We start from the raw sequence: 16,227 nt of genomic DNA, 5'->3' as shown, positions 1-16,227 counted from the left end.
TTATTGTTAAAGGCCATTTCTGGCACCGGCTCCAGTTTTGAAGAAACTTAACGGGCAAAAAAACTGAAGAATTAAAAGTCATTTGATGTTGACTTTCCCACATCAAGTTACGAGGACTGAGCTGGCCAAGAAAAGCTTTTGACAGTCAAACAAAGATGTTTGTTTTGCACCTCAGAAGAGGCAAAAGTATAGATCCAAAGCAGTTAATCTGCAGGGGATTTAAAACATCCCCAAGAAAGGAAGATTATCCATGCTCATCTGCTAATTACAGGTAGTCCTTGAAGACCACAACTGAGCCTCAAATTTCGGTCATTAAATAAGACATTTGTTCAGTGAGTTTTGCCTCCTTTTACGACCTTTCTTGCCACAGTCGTTAGGAGAATCACTGCAGCTGATAAATTAGTATACCCAGTGGTTAAATGAACTTGTGTTCCTCATTGACTTGGCTCGTCCGAAGGTCGCAAAAAGAGATCACACTAGCTTGGGACACTGCAACTGTCGTAAAGACGAGTCAGTTGCCAAGCATCCGAATTTTGATCCCATGGGGATGCTGCAAAGGTCGTAACTATGGAAAACGGTCATAAATCACATATTTCAGTGCCGTTGTAACTTTGAACAGTCGCTAGACAACTATTGTTTAGTCAAGGACTGCCTGTATCTTGGGAAAGAAGGGATCTAAGCATTCTCCTGCCTATTTTCATGTCCTTTCATTTTAATCTTGACTAGTACAAGATCTAAACTAGGGGTCTTCAAACTTGGCCCTTTTATGACTTGTGGACTTCAACTCCCAGAATTCCTCAGCCAGCCATGCTGAGGGAAAAGGGAGAGGTTTCCATGCTGAGCCATATTAGTTGAATTCTGGGAGTTGAAGTCCACAAGTCATAAAAAGGCCAAGTTTGAAGACCCCTCCCAGAATTCCTCAGCCAGGCATGCTGGCTGAGGAATTCTGGGAATTGAAGTCCACAAGTCATAAAGGGACCGAGTTTGAAGACCCTTCCCAGAATTCCTCAGCCAGGCATGCTGGCTGAGGAATTCTGGGAGTTGAAGTCCACAAGTCATAAAGGGGCCAAGTTTAAAGACGCCTGATCTAAACACACAGGCCTAATGCAGCTCACTTCCTGAGCTCTGAGGATGATGGGAAGTTTTTGAAATGAAATTATGAGTTCATCAACAGGAAAAGTGAGACTAGAATTGAGAACTGGTTACTATTTTAAATTAATGCCAGTTGGATGATGATGGTTAAGGTACCAAGCTAGAAACGGGGGCATGGGTAGTTCTCGTCTACTCAACCAAAGTTGAAATATTATGGTATAACCAGCCATGATTGCCCCAGTGGTTATTGGCACACTGGGTGCCGTACCAAAAAAAAAAAAATCTTAGATGGCACTTAGAATAGAATAGAGCTGGAAGGGACCTTGGAGGTCTGCTAGTCCAGCCCCCTGCTCAAGCAGGAGAAGCTACACCATTTCAGACAAGTGACTGTCCAGTCTCTTCTTAAAAACCTCCAATGATGGAGCTGTTGTGGTTCTGGCTAATGAAACATTCCAAAGAACTTCCAGGCATTTATTTTCCTAAAAGTCTTTTATTGTTACAAAATGTCGGCACAGGCACAACAGAGGGATGCTAGAATCTAAGTTCTCTTCCTCTGAGCAGTTCAATTATCAGCATGTTCCCTCCCTAAATTAGCCGGTCATATCTCACATTATCCAATTAGTGTGAAGGTCAAAGGTTTCCTTCCTCTTTCTTTCCCGGGCTTTACCCCCAACCCCCCTTCTGCTCTGTATTAACCCCATAATTACCAGACAATTGTACATATTGTCAAAAGCAAAAATATATAATATTTGCAGCATTGACAGGAGCATCTAAAAAAAAAAAAAGATGTAGCAATCCTGGTCTAGGGTGATGTGAATGTTACATTTCCATCCCAAAAGGGCCTTTTTCCAAAAGGCAACTGGACTTTCTTGCTTTTTTTTCTTGGAAAACGTTGGATGGCTTCTCCTCACTTTTCATCCAGGAAGTTTCTCCAGTTCTAGACCCCAAGGAAAAACTAAGGAAGTTGAGTGGCCTTTTGGAATAAAGCACCTTTGGGATAACCATGGCCTGGATGACTGAGCATCTCCGTAGACGTTGCATTTCTATCCAACGTTGACAGACAAAACTATTGGGTGAAACGAAACTGGTTTCGTTCAGATCCCCCTGTACCCTTGTTTAACCTTCAGAGGCCTTTTGGGACCACCTGAAGGCTTATTCCCCACTTCTCCTACACAGGTAGTTCTCCACTTATGACCACAACGGAGCCCAAAATTTATGTCACTAAGCGAGAGATTTATTTATTTTACAAACTTTCTTGCCACAGTTGCTTAAGTGAATCACTGCAATTGCTAAGTTAGCGACACGGTTGTGCAATGAATCCAGCTTCCCCCGTTGACTTTGATTGTCAGGGGGGTTGCAAAAGGCGATCACGTGACCACCACCCCCCCAGTACCTTGCAACCGTCATAAATATGAGCCCGTTGCAAATGTCTGAATTTTGATACACGTGACCGTCGAGATGCTGCCGTGGTCGTAAGTATGAAAAACGTCCATAAGTCGCTTTTTTTTCAGTTCCCCTGTCACTTGGAACCGTTGTAAGTCAAGGACTGTCTGTCTGTCTTGCTTCTGAAACATGTCTGCAATTCTTTTTCTGTTATTAATCGCCTGCATGCCTCTTTGTCTTCTCTGTGTTAAAAAAAAAGTTGGCTATTGCTTATAAACGCCTCTTCTAATCAAGTAAAGCTGTTTTGCTGTAGATGTTAATAATAATAATAGTAAATGATTATTAATAATGTCTTGATGTTACTGCTTCTGTTAATTCTAATGATTGGTCCTAGGCTGTTCCTCCCCTTCCTTTAGGAACGCTATCTTCCAGTCTCTCCATGTGCATGAAAAGTGACAAGCATGGGTCCCCCTATTTCTACTTACTGGGCCACCCTAAAGACACGGTGTGTACACTCTGCCATTTGCTAATCTACTTTCATTTGACAGATTTCTTTTCTCTCTCTCTCTCTCTCTCTCTCTCTCTCTCTCTCTCTCTCTCTCTCTCTCTCTCTCTCTCTCTTCTTTTTTAATGGAGCTTTGTCCAATTGCTTGTGACATGTATGATGCCTCCTCAGATCTGAAAAATGTAAGAATAATGGAATAATAGAGTTGGAAGGGACCTTGAAGGTCTTCTAGTCCAACCTCCTGCTCAAGCAGTAGACCCTAGACCAGGGGTCTTCAAACCTGGCCCTTTTATGACTTTTGAACTTCAACTTCCAGAATTCCTCAGCCAGGAATAATAATAATAATAATAATAATAATAATAATAATAATAATAATAATAATAACAACAACAACAACAACAACAACAATAATGTAGAAGATAACAAAATACAAAGACCTACAAATAGAAATAGAAAGACTGTGGCAAAAGCAAGCAAGGGTAGTACCAATAGTAATAGGCGCCTTGGGTGCAATCCCAAAACAGCTGGAGCATCACTTGAACACCATTGGCATTGACAAATTCGCTATTAGTCAATTGCAAAAGGCGGCCTTACTGGGAACTGCTTCCATCCTGCGACGATATCTGTAAAACCATCAAACATCCACATCTGCCTATCCCATGTCCTGGATAAGGACTCGATAGGTAGACAAAATGCCAAATCCAGTCTGAACATCTGGCTGACTGTGCGATGAGCCATAATAATAATAATAATAGCAAAAGGCGGCCTTACTAAGAACTGCTTCCATCCTGCGACGATATCTGTAATACCATCAAACATCCACATCTGCCTATCCCAGGTCAATGGCTGTCCAGTCTCTTCTTAAAAACTTCCAGTGTTGGAGCATTCACCGCTTCTGGAGGCAGGTTGTTTCACTGGTTAATTGTTCTAACTGTCAGAAAATTTCTTTTTAGTTCTAGGTTGCTTCTCTCCTTGATTAGTTTCCACCCGTTGCTTCTTTTCCTGCCTTGTGGTGCTTTGGGGAATAGCTTGACTCCCTCTTCTTTGGGGCAGCCCCTGAGATACTGGAACACAACTATTACGTCCCCCCTCGTCCTTCTCTTCATTAAACTAGACATACCCAATTCCAGCAACCGTTCCTTGTATGCTTTAGCCTCCAGTCCCCTAATCATCTTTGTTGCTCTTCTCTGCACTCTTTCCAGAGTCTCAACATTTTTTTACATCGTGGTGACCAAAACTGGATGCCGTATTCCAAGTGCGGCCTTACCAAGGCATGCTAAAGTGGTATTATTACTTCACGTGATCTTGATTCTATCCCTCTGTTAATGCAGCCCAGCACTGCGTTGGCTTTTTTGGCAGCTGCAGCACACGGCTGGCTCCTGTTTAAGTGATTGTCCACTAGGACTCCGAGATCCCTCTCACAGTTACTACTGTTGAGCAAGGTACCACCTGTCCTATACTATACCCGTGCATTTGGTTTTTCTTGCCTAAATGTAGAACCTTACTTTTTTCACCATTGAATTTCATTTTGTTAGATTGTTGAAAAATTCTGTTCATTCATTTCAGTTGAAATGAACCTTGGCAGGAAAAACACGTCGATGTTACATCCAGTTCATTTTTAATCCTATAATGGAGGCCCAGACATGTTTCTGCTTACATTATTTTTCTGCCATCGAGGGTTGTTGTTTTTTTCTGAATGATTTTCCCCCACACACAATGAATAACCAACTCGGGTGGTGTTCAGTGTCACCTAAGCAGAACTCCTGCAGATGAAAAATTCAGAGGAAAAAAAAGATGGGTTTTTTTTAAAACTGCTAAATTATTGGCAGGTTCAGTCGTGCACCCCTTAAAGAAGTATGATCTGACAATCAGCTCACTGATCCAAACCAAGAAAAACCGTGGAAACTAGCTTTTTAAAAAATGATATTTCACTGCATTTTATTTTTTTAAAAGAAGTTTAACGTTTTATTTAAAACGTTTCCAACTTTTACTCATTCAGGCTGTGCCTTCGAAATGTAGATCTCCATCCAAATGAGCCAGTTTGGATGGTGAAGCCAGAAAGACATTCCAAGGAAATTGGTTAAGTATAAAAAGTAGAATAATTGGCTTAAATCCCATCTTATTACCATGGTATCCAAATTCAATTCTCCTTCAAGGAGAATATTCAATATTCATTTGCAAAAAAAAAAAAAAAAAAAAAAATCCCGCTTTCCATTCTAGGGCTTATTCTAAAAAAAACTAAAATGCATAATACAGTTTAGGCATAACTTTGTTTGTGAACCAGGATAAATGATCCCAAGTTCATTACAGAAAATATTTTTTTTCTGATTTCATATATATAGTAAGAATGGAATGGAATGGAATAGAATAGAATAGAATAGAATAGAATAGAATAGAATAGAATAGAATAGAATAGAATAGTTGGAAGGGACCTTGGAGGTCATCTAGTTCAACCCCCTGCTCAGGCAGGAAATCCTACACCATTTCAGACAAATGGCTGTCCAGTCTCTTCTTAAAAACTTCCAGTGTTGGAGCATTCACTGCTTCTGGAGGCAGGTTGTTCCACTGGTTAATTGTTCTCACTGTCAGGAAATTTCTCCTTAGCTCTAGGTTGCTTCTCTCCTTGATTAGTTTCCATCCATTGCTTTTTGTCCTGCCTTCAGATGCTTTGGAGAATAGGTGGACCCCCTCTTCTTTGGGGCAGCCCCTGAGATATTGGAGGAATTGCTATCAAGTCACCCCTAATCCTTCTTTCAGTTAAACTAGACATACCCAATTCCAGAAACCATTCTTTATATGTGTATTATATTCACACATAGAGATAGAGATAAAGATAGAGATAGATAGAGATAGAGATAGAGATAGAGATACAGATACAGATACAGACACAGACACAGACCCAGATACAGATAGATAGAGTGATATAGACATAGAGATATGGATATAGATATATATATAGAGAGAGAGAGATACAGAGATATAGAGATATAGATATAATGTCATTTGAATGTGAAGATGCACGTCTTCTCAATCTGGAATCCAGAAAAAAATCAAAAAACAATTCAGATTATGAATAAACAAATTTCTGATTGAAACATGATACGTTTTAATGGTTGAAAAATGGCATCATACATGGCTCAGAATTAATGACTGTTGCAATTCTTTATTGTACCTTATGATCTGCTGTAACTTAACACAATTCACCAACCTGAAAATTGTGATTGTACGATATCCCTTGCATAGAAAAGGTTTAAAAGAGTCTATCTAATCCTCAAGACATCATCCTTTCACTTCGGTGGGTCTGCAAACGACAATTCTCTGCCCCAAAGGGGGTCGAAAGCTTCAGTTGTGCAACTGAAACCACAAGATCAGTTTTATGTCATGTGAGATGCACATTTACAAAATAGACGGGTGGGTGGATTTGATCTTATGGTTGAATTGCCGTCTTGACTTTTTGGACACAGAGATAGCTACTGTTAACTCAATGTGTTTGATTTTACTTGATCCTTTTTTTCCAAAATGTATCAATCGATTTGATGTTAGGTTAACCATTATGCCAAGTCCGGCTGGATGATTCATGAGTACTGCAGCATTAAATATATTCTTTATCTGAGATTTGTTTGCACTAATAAAGGATGATATGTGTAGCTCAGGGTTGACATGAGGGCGCCTTGGTGCTCTCTGAACTTGGCGGTTTTCTTGCAGACGTTTCATGACCCAAATAGGTAACATCATCAGTGCTAGAAGGGAATGGGATTTGGGAGGAGGAGGAGGAGGAGGAGGAGGAGGAGGAGAATTATAGGGTCCTTGGTACTCTCTGAGCTTGGCGGTTTTCTTGCAGACATTTCATGACCAAACTAGGTAACATCATCAGTGCTATTGATGCTAGTGCTAGTACTAGCACTGATGATGTTACCTAGTTTGGGTAATGAAACGTCTGCAAGAAAACAAGCAAGATCAGAGAGCATCAAGGACTCCCTCAGATTTATTTGTATTTTCATCTCTGCAAGTTGCCAGTTCAACTGCTAACTTCTTGCTACAGTTCAATTAATGCAATAGATTCAGCGATGCCCTACATCAGACATGTCAAACACAAGGCCCGGGGGCCTGATGCGGTCCGCGAAGTGGTTTTATGTGGCCCGCGAAGCCATTTTGGAAACAGTGAGGGAGCCAATGTACAATTTTGTGGTGGCCATCTATGCTGAAACGCATTCAGTCTTAGCTCCACAAGGCCGTCTGGAAACAGCGAGGAACCAGCCCCTGCCGTGTCGGCCCCGTCCCCTGGGTGCATCCTGGGGAGGTGTCCCCCTTTGTGAGGAATGAAGAAATGCACCATCACCTGGAAGTGGCCAGCAAATGGCCCTCGCCTACTTCACCTATCCGGCTTGATGGGCTCCGGGGGAGGGGTTTCGGCAGGCAGTGGGGCGCTCTCCTCACAGCGCCGAGAGGCTGAGCCCCCACAGGCACCCTTGACACGAACAATGTAGAGCTAGCCATGCCCACCCAGTAGGCCGCACCTACCCTGGCCACACACCCCCGCCCCCCCGAGGGCAACCGCTGTGCTGATGCGGCCCTCAATGAAATTGAGTTTGACACCCCTGCCCTACATGTTTCTTAGGAAGCTATGTTGTACCCGAATAGATAAATTATTGAGTTCATTGGAGTTCTTTGATATTCCTGTCATGATTCTTTTTTTTTAATTGATGCAATATAAGCTTCCTTGGGCAATTATGAATTTCATTCAAGGTTAACCTGAGTTTGAAACTCATAGGGAAATTTAATGAATGTTTACCCTGGGCTTTAAAAGGGGGGATCTGGATTCAACAAACTAACTACATGGGGAAATAAAAAGGAAGAGAAGCTAATCTCCTTTAAAAAAAAAATACAGATTTTTTTTTTTTTTTTTTAAAAACCAAGTATATAAAAAATTATGGACGGCCCTATTTCATGCAACGCAAGGCTGCAGCTGTTATCCGATCCGAATAAAAGTGTAAAATGATCAGGAAATATTCTGTTGCCTTTTGCACCGAAAAAGAAACCAGGATACGTATTTCACCATCGTTCGAACGTTTTGACAAATTTCTGTCCTGCTATATATTATGCCTTGTGTTTTAACAAAGACACACTGCAGATTTGAGGCAGTGTGTAAACAGGATTTTAAAAAAAAAAAAAGAGAGAGAGAGAGAGAAGAAGGATCCCTTTCAGCCTGTGGAGATTTGCAAACGTGATAAATAAATAACATGTATAAAAAAGGATGTAACATCCTTTTGGAAAACAAGGCACTTTTATCCCAGCTTTGTAAACAAAAAGCAGATTAGAGAAATGTGTCATGGGGATCTGACTTCAGATCAGTAATTCGCCTCTTTTTAAAATGTCTTCTGAAGTTTTAAATTATATTTACACAATGGATATTGTGATAGGCCAGCCCTTCTCACCATATAAAGTTAAATTATTAACAGCAGCAGCAAAAACAAACAGTGAAAGAAACAGATAGTCCTCGACTTACGACAGTTGGGCCCACAATGTCTGTTGTTATGTGAAACATTTAAGTGAGTTTTGTCCCATTTTACGTTTCTTGCCACAGTTGCTAAGGGAATCACTGCAGTTGATAAATTAGTAATCCGGTTGTTAAGTGAATCCCCCGGGACACAGCAAGTGTCGTAAATAGGAACCAGTTGCCAAAAATCTGAATTTTGATCACGTGACCAGGGGACGTAAGTGAAAAACGGTCATGTCACTTTTTTCAGTGCTGTTGTAACTTTGAACGGTCACTAAATGACCTGTTGTAAGTTGAGGATTACCTATAGAGGACAATAGAACAACCTAGAACTAAGGAACTAAGGAGAGCAACCTAGAACTAAGGAGAAACTTCCTGACAGTTAGAACAATTAGCCAGTGGAACAACCTGCCTCCAGAAGCGGTGAATGTTCCAACACTGGAGGTTTTTAACAAGAGAGTGGACAGCCATTTGTCTGAAATGGTATAGGGTTACCTGCCTGAGCAGGGGGTTGGACTTGATGACCTCCGTCCCTTCCAACTTTATTATTATTATTTTATTATTGTTATTATTATTGTTGTTATTATTAATAGAAAGCTTTTTAACATGCCTTGTCTGACTTTTTTAAAGCTCCACCCTGATATATCCCATATCAAGAAACATTTTAGTGCAAATTGATTTTGTAACAACACAAGCCTGACCCTTGACAAGAACAAAATACAAATGAGAAATAGCTGATTTATTCCTTCCATATAAGACTAAGTCTTGCCTGTTTAAACGTCAGAGATCAGAAATGAGAAAATACTTAATTTTATTGCAGGGCTGCAACAGGATGGCTGTCTGCGTGTCTTGTAAAAACCAGTGTGTGCCGATTAGCAGGAGATGATAATTCAAAAAATATTACCTATTCTTGCATTGTGTTGCTTCGCATGTGCCTTAGTAGTTTTAGGGGTTAAGGATCTAGTCTTCTAAAGCCAGCCACTTCCTGAGTGAATTATAATTTTAAAAAAGCACATTGATTTTTGCTATGAGACATAAGAGTGGTCAATTCTGCTGTTGAAGGATAAACGATCATGGAAAATAGAGTTTCTTTGGCTATAAATTAGGAACTGGGAAATAATGTGGATGAATGTAAGCAGGGTAAGAATAAAAATCCAGTAATAAGGTAAAAATGAGGAGACCATTCCTCAATGATTTTCCTCCTGGTCTATGTCACGATTATGGCCTCTAAAATATCTGGCAGAAGTGAACGCCGGAAATAGAATTTGTCACATTTTGGAATTCCATTAGGGTTTGTAAGTTTTTTTTAATCTCAATTTCCTGTTTTATTCCTTTCATTGGAGTATGAAAGTATGTCGTTTTGGATACTGGTTTTTCAACATTTCCCCTCCTTCTTTTTTTAAGTTTTTCTCTTTCCTTCATGAAAACATTTCTAACTGAAACAAACAAAGGATAATTTAAACAAAGAGAGCTAGTTTGGTGAACTTCCAGGAGGCTGGGAGTTCTAGTCCTACCTTAGACACAAAGCCAGCTGGGTGATCTTGGGCCAGTCACTTTCTCTCAGCCCTGGGAAGGAGGCAATGGCAAACCACTTCTGAAAAACCTTACAGGCCGTCTCCAAAAACCAGACACCATTGAACCGAAAGAACAATTAAACACAGCATTCCTGAGCAATTATTGCATAAGTGGCCTCTCTGAATGAACAATGCCGGTATTTTCCTTGTGAAGGAAGCAGGAATGATTTAACTTTCTCATAGTAGTGAACTAGCATAAGAGAATTCTTATTAAAAAGAGCCGAGGTGGCGCAGCAGTTAGGGTGCAGTACTGCAGGCCACTTTAGCTGACTGTGTTCAGCAGGTCAGCGGTTCAAATCTCACCGGCTCAAGGTTGACTCAGCCTTCCATCCTTCCGGGGTAGGTAAAATGAGGACCCAGATTGTTGGGGGCAATGTAAATTTATATATATACATTGCTTACTGGTGTACACCGCTTAGAGAGTGCTTGCACTTATAAAGCGGTATATAAGTCTCATAAATAAATAAATTCGTACTCAAGATATTCAAAACATCCAAAACGTGAACTGACCGTGTCAGGATTGTTAAGGGAAAAAAAATTGGGTATAAAAAAAAAAAACCACCAATGTTTGAATCTACATATGCTAAAAGGCTCGCTCAGGCTACGCCTATGCAACAGGGAGAAATTAAAATGATCGGTCTGGTTCCTATAACATTTGAAGCCCTGAGCAGGTAACGCTTGAAAAACAAAGCCATTGCTTACCTTCCCGTGGAAAAGAAATGAATTAATCTTGAGTTTTCTCTAGAGAGCTCATTGATCTCAATTAATCAGTGGAACAGCCTGCCTCCAGAAGCAGTAAATGCTCCAACACTGGAAGTTTTTAAGAAGAGACTGGACAGCCACTTGTCCGAAATGGTGTAGGGTTTCCTGCCCGAGCAGGGGGTTGGACTAGATGACCTCCAAGGTCCCTTCCAACTTTACTACTACTACTACTACTATTATATCTTGTGTCTCTGGCTGACATCCCTAGAAGAGTCAGGAGGTCTGAATGGCGCATTACACAGCTGCCGTATCAACCAACAGGGAGCCAATGTTCATGGTTCCTCTCTCTGTGTTCTTTTTTCCTTTTTTCTTCTGATCTTTTCTTTGAAGCCCTAAGTGGGAAGGAGAGAGAGAGAGAGAGGGAGGGAGAGAGAGAGAGAGAGAGAGAGAGAGAGAGAGAGAGAGAGGAATAACCCACAGTTGAACGATTGCCATCAAAAATAGCCACTGGGAAGGTAATAATAACAATAACAATAATAAAAAAGTCAGAAGGGACCTTGGAGGTCATCTAGCCCAACCCCCTGCTCAGGCAGGAAACTCTATACCCGTGGTGGCGAACCTATGGCACGTGTGCCACAGGTGGCACGCAGAGCCCTCTCTGTGGGCACACGCACTGTCACCCCAGTCCTAGGCCTTCAGGTGGGTTTTATAAAACCTTTTCGCTTTAGGCCTCCGCCGCCGTGTGCAAAAAAAAAAAAAAAAAAAAAAAGTTCAACCCATCAATCAATTTCAACTTCTCGCGGAGAAAAAAAGATCTCGCAAAGTTGGAATTGATTAATTGAACTTTTTAGTCCCACCCAGTCTGCTGTTACCACCACAGTCACACCCACCCAATGGGCCACGCCCGCCCGGCACTGTATGATACATAAGTGGGTTTTGGGTTGCAGTTTGGGCACTCAGTCTCTAAAAGGTTCGCCATCACTGCCCTAGACCATTTCAGACAAATGGCTGTCCAGTCTCTTCTTAAAAACTTCCAGTGTTGGAGCATTCACCGCTCCTGGAGGCAGGTTGTTCCAGGTGAGAGGAAGTTATTATGCAAAACAGTTAAAGGACCACCAGAAGGGGCAATTAGGATTGGGAAGACAGTAACTCTTCATTTCAAATTTACCTTCCCAGTTTGGGCAAGCAAAATCTCTCTTTCTGATGAGACTTTAGGAGATTTGAAGGAATGAATGAATCAACAGAATAGAGCTGGAAGGGACCTTGGAGGTCTTCTAGTCCAGCCCTCTGCTCAAGCAGGAGAACCTATACCGTCTCACAGACTGTCCAGTCTCTCCTTAAAAACCTCCAGTGATGGAGCACCCACAACTTCTGAAGGCAAGCTATTCCACTGGTTAATGGTCCTCACTGTTCTGAAATTTCTCCTTAATTCCAGGTTGCTTCTCTCCTTGGTTAGTTTCCATCCATTGTTTTTTTGTCCTGCCTTCTGGTGCTTTGGAAAATAAGTTGGCCCCCTCTTCTTTTGTGGCAGCCCCTCAGATACTGGAATACTGCTTTCATGTCGCCCCTGGTCCTTCTTTTCTCTAGACTAGCCAAACCCAAATCCTGCAATCGTATGTTTTAGTCTCCAACCTTTAATCATCTTGATTTATGTTCTTTGCACTTTTTCCAAAGTCTCAACCTCTTTTTTGTAACCTGGTGACCAAAAACTGGATGCAGGATTCCAGTTGCCTTGCTTTATAAAGTGATACTAACACTTCATGTTTTGAAGTGTTTCATATTTTGATTTTGAAGCTGAGCTCAGCATCCTGTAAGAAGAAATTAAAAAGGTGCAGTTCCCTGCTTTGATGCTTATCAAATCAAATTGATTGGCAGAATAGAGACCCCCCCAGGAATGGGAAGTCTCTGCTGATTGGACAAACTCAGAAAGTTGGACTCTGTGATATCATGAATAAAGATAGCACAGCGAGGGCTGATTGGTTTTTTTGCTAGCTGCCTTTAATTGAACAAACAGAGTTTCTAGCTGTTAACAAGTCAAGCTGAAGGTGATTTAATTATATCTTCCCGCTTCAAAAGGGCAGTATAAAAATTGCTCAAATCTCACAGGAAGACGATGCCAAATAAGCAGAAACTGCAGGAGGCCAAAATTAAGAAGATTAAAGACTAAAACTTTTTTTTGTTTTTGTTTTTCTACTATTCTTGCCATATTAAGAAAGCATTGTAGTCTTCATTAAGCTGTATCTGCTCCGAAGAATAATATTTGCTTCCTCCCTTCATAAACAAAATGGTAATGTCGCCTACTTGGACTCTGAAATGAGAGTTTTTGAACTTTTCATAAAAATTACTGTAGACGCAGAAGTCTGACCTTGGGGCGGTGAGTTTGAGGGAAACCTGGAATCAAAGAATGACTAATGAGATGATCAAAATTCTCCCACTCAAGGAAGAAGTTGGTTCTTGGTTAGCCTTCCTTCCTCCTGTGAAAGATTATTCTGGTTTACCAGTTATAGAACTTAATATATTGATGAATGAATCAATCAATCAATCAATCAAGGAATTAATCAAGGAACCAGTAAATTGCCATCACTCCCAGATGAATGAACAGATTTAGAAATTCTTGATTGTAAAAGGGGAGTGAAGAGCCAAAGGATCTTCCTCCATGGTTTTGTCAGTGTGCATGGTGTGTGTAAATGTGTGCTTGTGTGTGTTGTTTTAGATTATCTAGAGCAGCGGTCCCCAACCTTTGCAGCTTGGTGGTCTGACTGCATCGCTCGACTGCAAGTTGAGTTGCACACGCGTGCACGTAGGCGCCAGCCCACCGCTTGTGTGAGTAGAACTGCGTGCAGCTGGCCCACCACTTGCACTGCCCAGTTCCAAATGAGCCACAAACCAGTAGTGGCCCTAGGGGTTGGGGACCCCTGATGTAGAGCATCTCTTCCAAACTAAATTTCTGAAGTTGATAGATTTAGGTCCAAAGATTGAGCAACGTAATTCTGAGGTCCCCAACCTTTTGGGCACCAGGGACCGGTTCCGTGGAGAGAGCTTTTTCCGCGGACCAGAGGGGTGCGTGGTTTTGTGTGGTGCCTGCACCCTGCGGATGGGGCTTTACTTGTTTATCTGGCCCGGTTGCTGGCATGCCGCAGACCAATTCTGGTCCACAGACCAAGGGTTGGGGACCCCTGGCGTAGATGATCCCCCCACTTTTTTGCAAATGTATCAAGGTCACGCAGTTATGTTGTGTCTCGCCACCAAGATTCGAATCCCATTTATCTATTTTGTTTTCAAAAGTATGAACAAGTCAGTACCTTTCAGAATAAGTCATTGGGGTTTTGTCTTAACAAACAGCAGCACCCTTAAGCTCTTGGAAGGAGGAGAACACAAAGATAATAAAAAATAATAGTAATCTGAAAATCCATCCAAAATTCCCTCTAGGGAAGCAAATGACAGATTCTGTAGTTTTAGACAGGAATGGTGTAAAATTCATCTTTGGGATATAATGACTTAGAGAAGGAAGCAAGCAAGCATCTGTGTGTATTAGTCAAATAACATGCTTCAAAATTACTAATATCTGCAGAATTTACCTGTAAAGAATTTACCTGGAAAGGCCAGAAACACTAATACCTATAAGATAGGAGTCCCCAACTTGTGAGCACACACACGTGCACGCACGCCCTCCCTTGCAAAAGCAGCGGGAGGGGCCGTGCATGCCCCATTTAAGTAAGCAGCAGGCACACAGACAGGCTGCTTGCGCAGAGCTGCGCGCTTGCTTGCATCCTCTCTCCCACCACCACCGCCCTACTGGTCCACAAAGCCGGAAATGTTGGGGAACTCTCCTATAAGGGACAAAAATGGAGCATTTTTCCTATTCAACTATTTGTAAAACGTTATCAACTTATGGATGGCAGAGCAAATCCAAATTTGCTGTTTGAGTAGAGTTGCATTTGAGCAGAAAAAAAAATATCACAGGATGGTAATGTCCTCTGAGGCAACCTAGTCATTTTACAGCACAGTTCATCACGATAGCCATAGGAACAATAAAATCTAGAGTAAAATTGGCGCCTGAAGGCAGGACAAGAAGCAACGGGTGGAAACTAATCAAGGAGAGAAGCAACCTAGAACTAAGGAGAAACTTCCTGACAGTGAGAACAATTAACCAGTGGAACCACCTGCCTCCAGAAGCGGTGGATGCTCCAACACTGGAAGTTTTTAAGAAGAGACTGGATAGCCATTTGTCCGAAATGGTGTAGGGTTTCCTGCCTGAGCAGGGGGTTGGACTAGATGACCTTTAAGGTCCCTTCCAACTTCATTATTATTATTATTATTATCGATCATCGCACAGTCAGTCAGATGTTCAGACTGGATTTGGCATTTTGTCTACCTATCGAGTCATTATTATTGTTGTTGTTGTTGTTGTTGTTATGGGCTGGGTATTTTCAACCCCTAGAAAGAGGAGATTTGCTAGGGAGGTGCTTCAGGATGCTATTAAAATTAATTTTTAACCCTCCAAACTTGACCATTTACCTCCAGCTTTCCTTATCCAGCCCTTCAACCACGAAGCAGCTATTTTAGTACTTGTAGCCACTGAAAGATATTAGAAGAAAAAAGGGGCTATTTTATTTATTCACATCCCACCATCAATCTTTTACTCACCCCCAGAACAAGGTCTTTTGGGTTACGAGAGATCATTTGGAAACGCAAAGGATGAAATTGAGCCTGGAAAAGTGCCAGATAGCTATTTGGATGTCGCTAATTCCTTACAAAACCACACAAAGCCTTTTGTTTTGTTGTTGTTGTTTTTTTAATTTCACTCTTTGCCACCTTCAAAACTTGGCTTTTCTTATCTGTTGAATTATCATTGGCTTTAACTCCCGGCCTAATGAATTGCTTCATGTTTATAGCTCCACTGGTGATTTGCGCCGCGTTACCCAAATACGTTTAATTTCAAGTCTAATAGGGATAATTAACTGGGCTCTTTATCTTTGGCTTTCTGTATCATTTTTTTTTAAACTTACACTCGATTTATTTATACGCTTTCACAGAGGGATCCTGTCATATAGTAATAGTAGTAAAGTTGGAAGGGACCTTGGAGGTCATCTAGTCCAACCCCCTGCTCAGGTAGGAAACCCTACACCATTTCGGACAAATGGCTGTCCAGTCTCTTCTTAAAAACTTCCAGTGTTGGAACATTCACAGCTTCTGGAGGCAGATTGTTCCACTGGTTAATTGTCCTAATTGTCAGGAAGTTTCTCCTTAGTTCTAGGTTGCTTCTCTCCTTGGTTAGTTTCCATTTGTTGCTTCTTGTCCTGCCTTCAGGTGCTTTGGAAAATAGCTTTATTCCCTCTTCTTTATGGCAGCTCCTGAGATATTGGAATACTGTTATCATGTCCCCCCTTGTCCTTCTCTTCGTTAAACTAGACTGTGGGGTTTGATTTCATTCTCTTTTCTGAAAAGGAAGCTGAATGGAGATGAAGGGGAAG

The 16,227-nt window shown here is 41.4% G+C and overlaps 1 protein-coding gene across 6 annotated transcripts in view; it reads left to right on the top strand.

The window, feature by feature from the left end:
- Positions 1–16,227, top strand: part of MAGI2 (membrane associated guanylate kinase, WW and PDZ domain containing 2) — a 132,945-nt gene that overhangs the window by 110,321 nt on the left and 6,397 nt on the right. For 2 of the 6 annotated variants that reach the window (XM_039354512.1, XM_039354513.1), the window contains one exon: positions 2,892–2,980. The exons of the other annotated variants lie outside the window; for them this stretch is intronic. In XM_039354512.1, coding sequence (XP_039210446.1) covers positions 2,892–2,980 — 89 coding nt within the window. The remainder of the gene's footprint in view (positions 1–2,891; positions 2,981–16,227) is intronic. 6 annotated transcript variants of the gene reach the window in all.

The sequence above is a fragment of the Crotalus tigris genome, unplaced genomic scaffold, assembly GCF_016545835.1.
Source record: "Crotalus tigris isolate CLP2741 ecotype Arizona unplaced genomic scaffold, ASM1654583v1 scf7180000018553.2237530, whole genome shotgun sequence".
NCBI classification, from domain to species: domain Eukaryota; kingdom Metazoa; phylum Chordata; class Lepidosauria; order Squamata; family Viperidae; genus Crotalus; species Crotalus tigris.
The sequence above is the reverse complement of the archived record's forward strand: the minus strand, read 5'-3'. Positions and strand labels throughout refer to the sequence as shown.